The 12,300-nt window shown below is 33.4% G+C and overlaps 1 protein-coding gene and 1 long non-coding RNA gene across 2 annotated transcripts; both read left to right on the top strand.

Moving 5' to 3' along the window:
- Positions 1 to 3,228, top strand: LOC128292970 (uncharacterized). Its single transcript, XR_008282974.1, has 3 exons — positions 1 to 210; positions 1,035 to 1,173; positions 2,914 to 3,228. It is a non-coding gene; the product is annotated as an uncharacterized LOC128292970 (long non-coding RNA).
- Positions 3,229 to 6,020: 2,792 nt separating this feature from the next.
- LOC128293195 (uncharacterized) lies at positions 6,021 to 7,683 on the top strand. The gene is made up of 3 exons (XM_053028848.1): positions 6,021 to 6,104; positions 6,499 to 6,822; positions 6,903 to 7,683. The coding sequence occupies exons 1-3, from the start codon at positions 6,077 to 6,079 to the stop codon at positions 7,355 to 7,357; spliced, it is 807 nt and encodes a 268-aa protein (XP_052884808.1). The 5' UTR covers positions 6,021 to 6,076; the 3' UTR covers positions 7,358 to 7,683.
- Positions 7,684 to 12,300: the final 4,617 nt, after the last annotated feature.

Raw genomic sequence — 12,300 nt, 5'->3', positions numbered from 1 at the left:
AAATTAGTCATTTTGTAATAAGGGTCTGTTTGTTTGAAAGTAAAACATTTTCCGGAAAAGCTTTTCAGGCTTTTCTAGTGTTTGTTTGGCTGAAATTATTTTCATCAGGTAAAATCAATTACAAAACACAGAAAAAGAAGCCCTTAATTTTGGAAAATATCTTACGGATTTCATTTTTGCAAGACATTTTTCGGTTCCTCCTTCATCCAGGTAAGGCTCTTTCTCCGTCTTCCGTTCTTCATTCTTTTTCCTTCTTCTGTTCTTCATCTTCTCTTACAGGTTTTTGTTCTTTTCGTTGTTGATCTCTCTTCATATTCATCTTTTACATTTGCCTGAAATTTCTAATTTTATGCCTGAAATTCCCAAGCTTGAAATTTGTTATTTTTTCTTTTACGTTTGCTGTTTTGTTTTATTATTACTTATTGTTCTGCCACATATATATTTCTGTTACTAGCTTGAGATAAAATTACTGCATTTTTCTTTGCATCGAGAAATGGTTTGAATACTTCCATTTCGATCTACTCTTTCTCTATTTTGATTTTTTTCATCATCCAGTGATTTTATCTTCTTTGATCTCTGATCTGCTGTGGGTTTTCAGTTTGCTCTCTTTGAGTTCCACTTTCTAGTTTGTTCTTCCTTGTATATATTTGAATTCTTTGTCCATCTTTAGATGCTTGAACCTTTTTCAAGTGGTGGCTAAGTTCCTGTGATTACCATTTTCTTTCTCAAACGAATGAAAATTATAAAAAGAAAAGTGGGCATGTGGTTTGGGTTCTATATTCGTTTATGAACAAAAGTAGTTATGTAATGTAAAATTTTCTCGATAATTTTTATCTGAGTTTTGAGCCTTAAGCTAAATTGCTGTAAATTTAATCCAATAACATATAATATGTATATAGATAGATAAGATTGCTTGATATTGCATTACTTTGTGATTTGTTTTTACTTTGGGGAAATTACTTAACAGTTAAGTGCTTTGAGCTAGTGTTGCTAGTACCTCTTATTCAGTAATGAATATTTTGAGTGTCTTTCAGAGAAATGCTATAATGAATTTGGTTTTGTCATGCAACAACTAGCTTGTGTAAGTAGTTCAAGTAGGCCATGTTTAAGTTCGAACCAGCGACTTCCTAGAGTTTTGCTACTAGTAAGAGGCGCGTCCATTTCTTTAAATAGGTTGGTGCTTAGAACTCTCTACAAGTTTCAAATTCATAGCACTTGCATTGGTTGTATTTACTGTGATTATTTACCATGTCAAGTAGAACTAGTAATTCTGCAAGTTTGAAACTCATAGCATTTGCATTAATGCACTTATGGCACTTTTATTGCTTTTGCTGCACTAGTTGAACTAAAAATGTATCCAACATTCTTGCTTTGACACTAATTTCCATTCAACCCGTTTAAATTCTCGAAGGACAGCATATGATATCTATAATTTTCTGAACTCTACTAGAATCCAAATCATGATTTTGCTTTTTTGTTATACTTTTATTTCATGGGATATACTGAGTGGTGCAAAATGATCAAAAGGGAGGCAACTATTAAACTATCAACTTGTGAAATAATCTGTATAGGCCATTCAGTGTCATATATGGTTGATTGTGATCCATTATTGTTGCTGCATCCATAAAATGAAATTGTGGGTCTGACTGGGTTTAGCAATAAGGAAAAGAGGTACCATGTGATCTTTTAGGGTGAAACAAAAAACATGAATCATTAATCCTTACATAAATATAATATCACTTATATTAATTATAACTTATATTAATACTACACAATGATCTACTATAAGAAAAAAACAAAAATTCTATACTTTTCTGATTATTTTATAATGCAATGTAACTTAAATTTTTAGAAATTAAAAAGATTCTGCTTTGGAGTTCATAAAATATCCATGCGAAGCCGTATGGGTACCATAGTTCAAATATGAAGCTTCGTGCATAAATTATTTTAGGCAGTTGACTTGTTATTGGCTGGTTTTAATTCATAAGATCAGTGGTGAACTTCATTCAGCTTCATTATTTAGTTTCCAGCATTGGTCTTAATACTCACTGCATTTGCTTACTTATGTCCTTGGTATTTGTTGTGTTTTTTTCTTGCAAGTTTAATGCAACGTAACATATGTTAACCAAAACAGAGTGTCAATAGAGAATTGATGGTAGATCTTTGGAAATGCCATTATATTTGGAGTTTTACCTATAATAGAAAAAGGCGGAGCAAGTAAGCTTTTCAAGTGCTTCAATTTCTTCCAATGAATGCTTGATTTATGTTTGTGCATGAACTGAGATATTGAGGTAGTACTGCAACTTGTCAACAGATTTGCCTTCTTGATCTTATTCAACATTGAGCCAATGCAAATTGAAGCAATTTCCTAAGCTCTTTCTGGGTTTAGCAATAAGGAAAAGCAGAATCTTTTTAATTACTAAAAATTTAAGTTACATGGCATTATAAAATAATCAGAGAAGTATAGAATTTGTGTTTTTTTTTCATATGGTAAAATAAAAAACAGAATAAATTATAATTAATTTTTTTCTTTTACCATCGTAGTCAGTATATATAATTATTCATATGATCTAAATCATTAATCCCTACATTAAATATAATATCACTGCTATAAATGAATAAATTAAACATGAAAAAAGACAAAAAAAATAATAATAAAAGGGAACAAAAGGGGAAGTGCATGGAAAACATGTTGAACTTTCTCGGTCAGTGCAGATACTTATATCATTGTTTTTTTTTAAATTATAAATGAATATCAGATATCTTTATGAGCTACTAGTTTATCAGATATCAGTTTTAATATATGTATGTATGCAATTTAGTCATGGTAACTTTATTCATATATGTGATCTTATGAAAAGCTTGCATCTTTTTTATAGTGATCAAATATTTGTGTCACATTATTTTGTGTAGATGGACTGTAGTCAAGATCAAAATGCAATTGTCGGAGTCGTGGCTTCAGTTTTAGCTTTTGGGGCTCTTTGGATTAAAAAATTAAAAACTACGAAGGAAATTGTTTCTCACCCTCGTGTGAATCGAGATTATGAAAGAGAAAATTATATTAATAGTATTTTATATGGTGGTGATCAACATTGTATTGATGTGAGAAGGATGAGACCGATTGCCTTTTTTAATTTGTGTGATATTCCTTTCCTAGTAGGAATAATTTGCTACAATCAACTAAATCTGTGAATATTAAGGAGCAAGTAGTTATATTTTTACATATAATTGGTCATAATGTAAGGTTTCGAGTGATTGGAGCTAGATATTATAGATCAACTGAGACAATTCACCGTTACTTTAGGGTTGTATTGAGAGCTATTTTGAAATTGTATAAACTAGTTATTAGATTACTTGATGTGTAACGCCCCAATTTTCGGGAATCCTGTGACTGTTGGCATAGGTTTAATTATGTTAGTGGGCCTCTAGAAAGCCCAAGCTTAAGATAGAACCCGACAATTTTAGTTAATTTTTGTTCCATAAGAAAAAGGGGGTGAAATTATGAAATAGGACCTATGTGAAAATGTTTGAAAATGCTATAGGCTAAATTGAAGTGACCAAATAAATAGGAGTGCAAAATAGGAGGATTTGCATGACAAACCTCCCATTTTACATGAAGTGGCCAGCCATCATGTTGTTGTAGACAAAATGTGCACTTGATATCCATAATTTATGGTACAAATTGATACAAATTGATAATAGGTTAGGTAAATGTTCAATGATAATAGGTTAGGTAAATGTTTCATGATAATGGGTTAGGTAAATGTTTCATGATAAGAATTCCATGTCTTTTGTATTAAAGAATTAAATGGATGAAATATGAAGTTTTATTAAAAGAAAAAGGGGTGAAAAGAACAAAGTTTTGTCCATCTTTGTTCATCATAACTGAAAGTTAGAGAAGAGAAAGGAGAGGAGAAAGCTCTTGAGTATTTGGTCATTAGGAGGAGGAAAATTGAAGGTAAGTTCTTGGTACCTTGCTTCTATTTTGAGGTTCATGAGTTCTTCTTGATTCTACCTTAACTCTTGAAGTATATTTTGATTTTTAGTTGTGTTGTGAGCATTTAGTCATGAATTAAAATGAAGGAAATGGTTGTTGTTTCATGTTCTTTTGATGAAAAAATGGAATATAGGTGAAGTTGAGCCAAACAAATGAGCATGCATATGCCTTAGATGTTAAAGGGAAAAATCAGCTAACATGTTGTGCTTTAAAATGGTGAAATGGAGATTATACTTAAGTAAAATCATAGATATGTGATGATTGATTGGTGATATACATGTTTAAATAACATGCATGCAAGGTATGTGTGAAAGAGTGATTTGGTAATAAATCTGCTTGAGACAGCAGCAGTAACGTGACTTTGGAAAATCACCATAAATTGTGGGAGATGAATTAGAAGCTGAATAAATTATGTAATTAAAGCTTAATGAGTCTAGTTTCAAATGAAATAAACGAGAACATATTTTGAATTCTGTACAATGAGAAATTTGATTCGTAATGAAGAGTGGTCAGATTAGTCAAACAGTGAAACATGGGAAACTTTGAGAAAAATATGGTATTTATTAGCTAAACCAAAAATTCTGAAAATTTTATGGATAGAAGATATATGAGTCTATTTTCAGGGAAAATTAACGGCACTTGATTTGGAGTTTCGTAGCTCCAGTTATAAATGATTTAGTGACTGTTGCTCAGGAAGACAGCTTGCAGTGAAATTATGATTATGTGGTAAACATTGACAAAAATTTGTTAATGAGTTGCTTATTAATTTCTTATAAGCTCACTATGATCTGTAGGTGTGGTTGGCCGAATATTGTAAGGGGTTAATATATAGTTTGTATTTGAATAGTTAGATTAACGTGTTAGTAATCCAATTGTAGGCGGTTCGTGTGTGGATCTCGTCAAGATATCGTCGCAAATGTGTGTGTAACTAACACCCTCTTTCTTAGTCTAGATCGGCAAAAGTCGAAAAGCGAAATGCGAAAACCGGTATTTTGTAGATTTGAAAGTGTGCGAATGCTCGTGAGGTAAATCGATTAATGTTTTTGGTAAGCTGCAAAATTTGACCGCAAAGTGCATGATTTACGTGCCTCGATATTTTTGGGCTTAATGGGCCAAAATTGGAATGATGGGTCAACGGGCCCAATTCGGTAAGAACCCTCGGTACGTGATTCTGTTAGTACGTGAAAAGTAGGAATATGCATGAAAAACCCTAAAAGTAGCTAAATTACTATAATACCCCTATGTATGGAAAATTACTGTTATACCCCTAGGTGCAAAATTACCGAAATACCCCTAGGGTTAAATTGACCTAAATGCATGTTTGATGTTGTTATTTCTTGCATGCCATGTTGTTATTATCGATGCATGGGATTGGGATATTGACGAAGGAAGTATCGAAAGTGGCTTGTCCACGTCTTGGAGGCTTTGCCTCAATTCTATGATAGCTGAGCGCAAAAAGGTCTTTGTGGAGTGTTAAATTTGGGTGGGTTGAGCTATTCCCCACATGGAGTGTATGGGTGGTACGGTGGAGTGTAGTGGTTGGTGGGTTGAGTAGTCTCCCAAATGGGCTTGCATATGTTTCTTGATGTTGCATGTATTTTGAAATGGGCCTATGGGCCATATCATTATCTGGATAAGGGCTAAGGCCCGGTTTATTATAATCTGAAAAGGGCTCGCCCAGTACCACTATTACCCAAATGGGCTTGCGTATGTTTCTTGATGTTGCATGTATTTTGAAATGGGCCTATGGGCCATCATCATTATCTGAATAAGGGCTAAGGCCCGTTTATTATAATCTGAAAAGGGCTCGGCCCAAGACCACTTATACTGAATGGGCTTAGGCCCAATAGGCTTGAGTGACTTGGGCTTTGAATGGGTTTTCTTACACTCGAGTTTCCCCAAACTCACCCTTTTATTTTCATCCACGCAGAAATCCCCAACCATAGTGGGCTTGGAGCCGTGAGGGAATTGAGTGGCCACCGCTCGAAAGTTTGATTTTCTTACGTGAACTGGACATTCTTTTATTTACGTTTGAAGTTTTTGGGCTTTTAAATGTAATAAGGCGTTTAATTATTTTTGATGGTTTTAATATGTGTTACTAAGATAGGTAATACTTATTTTAACTGTTGAAATTGGATAGCTTTAGGGCGCGTTTTCAAAAACAACAGTTGATTTCAAAATAACACGACAATAAGCAAAGCTTCCGCAATGAAAGTATTTTCTAAAACTAATCATTTTCCTAAAATGACTTAATTAAATCGGTTTCTAGAAATATCCATGACGTTAAGGTGTGGCAATGGCGGTATGCATGTCAGGATTGGATCCGAAGGAGCTTGGTACTTAAGCGATCCGATGGACTCACCACCTCTTTTCGGTTTCCTACCGGTGCATGACTTTCATTCACCTTAACCCTTAATGAATTAATCTTTTGAACATCAAGTACAATTTTCTGGACTTAGAATGAAATTTATTTTTTTTTACGTTTTTGATGTGGCATGCAGGATCCGGCCATAACTTCTGGGTCGGGTTTGGGGTGCTACATGATGAGTCAACTTCTAGTGAAATCAGAAACAATCCAAGGTTTTATCCTTATTTTAAAGATTGTATTGGAGCATTAGATGGAACTCATGTTCGTGCATCCGTTCCACTTAGCATTCAAGGAAGATTTCATAGTTGTAAATGGGGGACGACACAAAATGTATTGGCTACCATTACATTTGATTTGAAATTTTCCTATGTTCTAGCTGGTTGGGAAGGTAGTGCACATGATTCTCGTATTTTAAGTGATGCACTTTCACGCCCAAGAGGATTAAGAATTTCGGAAGGTAATAATTATCATTAAATACCAAATAGTTCTAGTAAGCTCATAATTTATTAGTATTAATTATATTTTATAAAACTGTAGGTAAATATTATCTTGCTGATGTTGGATATGGCATCCGAAATGGATATATTACCCTATATCATGGTGTCCGATATCATTTAAAAGAGTTTAGTGCTCATGGGCCTGAAAATGCAAAGGAACTCTTTAATCTTTGCCATTCATCATTGCAGATCACTATTGAACGTGTTTTGGGGATTTTGAAGAAACGGTTTTGTGTATTAGATGCTGAACCATTTTGGAATTTTCAAACTCAAGTAGATATAGTTTTGGCTTGTTGTATCATTAATAATCATATAATGGGAGTTGATCCTAGTGATTTACTTAATCAAGGATTATACGAGGAACCTGAGTCTGATTTGATAATACCAAATCTTATGGAGCAAGAAGAAAGAGAAGAAGTAAGAGAATGGTTTGCTAAGAGAGACGAAATTGCACAAACTATGTGGACTGATTATATGGCTAGAAATATTAGGTAGTGTCGTAACCATTTTTTTGAAGAACGAAAACGGAAATCGACTTGGATTTGAAAACTAAAAAAATGGGAGTTGCCACCAATCTTTTTTGATGAGGTGTGATCGGGCCACCTCGTAAAAGTGGTTGTTTTTAGTAAATGGTTTGATTTATAAAAAAACAACTCTGGTCCACACAAATTAAGAAAATAGGTTCGGGAGTCGGTTACGCACGAGAAAGGATTAGCACCCTCGATACGCCCAAAATTGGTACCTAGCTGATTAATTAATGTCTTAAGATCGAAGATTGAAAACTTTGAAGACTTTTGAAATACGATCCTTCTTTATGAAAATGCTCTAGTGTTAAAGACCTTCTCGTCTCAAAATATAAAATGTCACATCCAGTGAGTTAGGACACGAAATCTTAAATTTTCGAGAGCGAGCTTGCCTTTTATAAAATTTGCATATTTTAATTTGTTAAAAGGGGATTCGATTATTTAGAGTAAACGAGAGAAATCAAAACCCAGTAAGTTAAGGCACGTTTTCTTGAATTCTCAAACACCGAATGTTGCCTTTATTTTAAAATAAATTCTTATTTCGAGGTGACGAAATGTCGTACCCGGTAAGTTAGGGCACAATACTTCGTATCTCCGAGAATAAGCATTTTCCAAAACTCGTATAGCAATTTAGAAGAGTATTCCGTTATTTAGGTTAAATGAGAGAAATCGAAACCCAGTAAGTTAGGCCATGATCGTCTCAAATTACCAAATACGGAATATCACTTTTATGAAAGGATTATTTTAAGGCATCGAGTAAAAAAACATAATGTGATTTATAGGATTATGTCGTTACTTAGATTAAACGAGAAAAATCGAAACCCAGTAAGTTAGGGCACAATTTTGTCGAATTGTCTAAATACGAAACTTGTTTTATTTTAGAAAACACAATTATATGCGTCGAGTAAAGGACCAACGTAATCGTAATCACATGATGAAATGAGAAACAAATTGCAGCACTAACATGCATAATAATAATAACAAAGATGATGCCATAAACAATAATAATGACGAATAATGTAATTTGCAGATATATTGAGATACATATGAACAGACGAATAAACATAATGCCTAGAGCATAATAATAGCGAAAATATGAATGAATAAGAAACACAAATAACTAAGTAATGAGAAAATAAGTAAAGATAAAAATAATTGTACAAGCCAATTTTGAACCCAATACCCCTGAACCCATTTACATTTTTTACAAACCCATTTATACCCTCAGCCCATAAAACCCGAATGGCCCAATTTCAAACCAATTTTCATCAAAACCCAATTACCCTTTTACAACTAACCCTTACCCCTAACCCACTTACATCCCACAAGCCCACTTAACCCCTAGCCCAATTACAGAAACCCAATTACCCCAACCCTAATCGGTCCTAACTGAAACCCAAGCCGACTCCCACTTGTTTCTGCCCCCAACAACCCCACCCACCGGTCACGTCTGCCACCTGTTCCGCCATTTGCCCATTCCCTGCAAGACCAGAAAGGAGACAAGACAACAAATATTAAACAAAATTTTGTAAACGCTATAAAAGCCGATTTGGCTTTCTGTAAAGGGGTTTTTTTTCGGCAAAAATTCAATGAAATATACTAAAAACCCATTCAATTTTTTTGAGCAAATATTACTTCTATCAGTATTTAAATAGAATAATATCATCAAATCAAAAGGATATATCGGAGATTGAAGAAACAAAAAGGCAATAAAACATAAGGTAAATTTTTTATTTTCGTTACTGCTTCAGACTTGTTTTTTATACACAAACATTAAAAGAGTATTACAAATCTAAAAAACTATAAATAAAAAAAAATTTAAAAATATATATAAAAAAATTACCTCTCACGGTGGCCGGTGCCGGCGCTGGTGACGGGCCGACAATCGGACCGGTGCCCCCCAAGCCGGATTCTCTCCCCTCTCCCCTTTCTTCTTTTCTTCTTTTTTTTTTCTTTTTTTCTTCTTCAGCTGCACAAATGAAAAATTTTTAAAAAAAATTGACTTTTATAGGGGACCAAAACGCACCGTTTTGGTCCCCCCCATTTTAAATAAAACGGCGCCGTTTTGGACCCCGGGTAGGGTCGACCCGACCCGCACCGACAGGATCCGCGTGTTTTTTAAAGCGAAAGGGCTAATTGCGCTTTTAGCCCTTCCGCTTTTCTGGGGTTTTACAATCAAGTTTTCTCATTTTCAATTTGGCCCCATAATTTGTTTCACTTTGCAATTTGACCCCTCTTGCTGAGCAGCGTTTTGGAAAGTGGGAAATATTGCATTTTTAATCCTCCTTAGTTTTGCCCTTGTTCAAATATGTCCTTCTCTGTTGTTTTTATTTTAGAATTTATCCCGTGTTCTATAGTTTGTTTTCAATTTAGTCCCGTTTAATGCGGTGTGTTTTAAAGATTTGGGAAAATTTCCTATCTAGTCCTCCATAGTTTCAGCGTATTCTAAAAAGTCCTCCCCTCCCTTATTTTCTTTTAAATTAGCCCCAAATTTTGTTTTTTTAATTCGATTGAGTCCTCTTTGTTAGATTAATGCTTTACTTTCAAATTATTTGTTTTTTTTTCATTTTCATTGTTTATTATTATTCATTATAATCTTTATATTTTTATTATCTTTGTTATATTTTGTATATGTGGTAGTATATATTTTATTACGTACATGTATGTATGTATATGTACTCAATATATTTATGTACTTGGGAAATATTATTATTAGTTATTTTTAACATGCATACATTATGTAAATATTTTAATATTATATTATACATGTATATATTCTTTCATATGTATTATATATATATATGCTTTTAATATTTTATGTGTATTATTATGTATATGTTTTAATATTGTTAGTCATATATCTTTTGAACTATTACATGTATATTTCTAATATTACTATATATATTTCTAATACCATTATATATATTTATATATATATACGTATCTATATCGCATACTGAATAGTCCTTTTTATTATCATTTCTAATATAAATATATATATCATATAGGTTTATATACATATCATACATGTTTCTTTATTTTTATTTTTTATTAGTTATATATATATTATTTTTAACTATCTTATGCACATTATTTTTAACTTTACATTATGTATGTATCTCTCATATCATTAGTTGTATATATTTTTATGTTACCTTATGTTCATATTATCTTATATTATTATTACTAAGTGTATTTTGTATTTGTTCATGATTTGTCTTTATTTTTATTTCTTTTGTAAATATCATTGTTATTGTTTTTCTAATGCTCTAGTGTTTCATATTAACATTTTTCATTAATAATGTCATTGTTTGCATCGTTGATTTATTCTAAATTCTTACTTTATAAATATTTTTCCCATGTTTTAATTAATTTTAATAAATAAGGCTACGTACCGATTTTAACATTAAGTCATCGAATTTCACCGCTATGTTGGGTGAACATCAATTGACTCGTGTTAAAACGGTATGTCCTTCACAAAAACCAAAAAAACTAAAATTTCTTGTCTTTTCAATTGGATCGCGATTAAATCTTATATTGAACTTTCATTTTTGAAAATCAAGACAACACATGTTTATGAGATACCAATTTTGGGCGTCGCGAGGGTGCTAATACCTTCCTCGCGCGTAACCGACTCCCGAGCCCTACTTTTTTTCTGGATTTCGACGTAGACCCAAACTCTGCCTTTTTTTTGTTTAAAAAAAATAGATTTATTAGGTGTCCGATCACATCTATGAAAAGGATCGGTGGCGACTCCCTGTTTACTTCAAAATCAAACTTCAGTTTTTCAAACTTTAACTAAATCGCCACAATTAGCGACCCCAAACCAAATATTTTTTTTACGTCGCTATAGCTGGCGACTCTACTGGGGACCAGTTTTTGAGAGTCGAATCGAATTAAACGCGTGTTGTCAAAATTTTCGAACTTCCTTGTTCAAATTAATATTTAGCCGTGATCTTCAAATTTGGTTTTTAAAAAAAAATCATGCATTTACATCATATTGTAAATATTCTTCTAACTCGTTTTACCTCGTAGATTTTCAGCTCTACGTTTTCATGGTTTTAATTTTCTGTAGTTTAGTTTTTAAATAAAACGTAAAGGTTTGTGAGTTTCTCCCCACACACCGTGCACGTGCATTTTTGCATAACATGAGCTTTATACCCGGGCTCCGTCCGTTTAAGTGAAAGTAAACGCTATGCCTTCGTGAGTTAACTCGTCGCTCCGCACAGGCTAGTGAATACTTTCGGGTTACATATGACTTATGCTTTCGTGAGTTAACTTGTCCCTCCGCATAGGCATAATTAACTTGTCCCTCCGCATAGGCATAAGTAAATGTAATCCCTCGAATTGAACTCGTGAGCCTGTGATGGGCTACGACCGAGGCTTCGTACTAATATTAGTAGATGACAGTACAGACAATTCGAGTACCTATCTAGAACTGAAACCGCATATAGTGAACCGTACGAGCCACCCAATTAGAGCTATGCCGAACCTCTGTCCATTAATAGTCACCCAAATAAGTACACGGGGAAAGTGCCTCTTGCCTTTCATTTTCTCTGTTTATGCAAGAAAATTGAATCGGGTAGCTTAATTTGTTTCTCAAATTATATTTGTTGTGGTTACTAACCAAGTCTGTTTGTTTTTATTTTTATTGTTCACCATGCATCATAGGCATTTCGATTAGGAAGGTGTTGACTAGAGATTGGTTGCCAAAAAATGGGTTTCTAATAGAATAGTCAATTATACAAACAACCGAGAAGAATGCCGTGGTTCGGGACTGGTCTCTAAAAACTCAGAAAGAAAAAGGGGATAGTCTAGTGGAGGGATGTATTGCTAATCTGCCCGAGTACGTAACTATGAATGTTCGTCAGAATAACCTTGAAGATTTGGTCTGGGTTTGGAATCAGTGGGACT

Source organism: Gossypium arboreum, chromosome 5 (genome assembly GCF_025698485.1).
Source record: "Gossypium arboreum isolate Shixiya-1 chromosome 5, ASM2569848v2, whole genome shotgun sequence".
In the NCBI taxonomy this organism is placed as follows: domain Eukaryota; kingdom Viridiplantae; phylum Streptophyta; class Magnoliopsida; order Malvales; family Malvaceae; genus Gossypium; species Gossypium arboreum.
The sequence above is the reverse complement of the archived record's forward strand: the minus strand, read 5'-3'. Positions and strand labels throughout refer to the sequence as shown.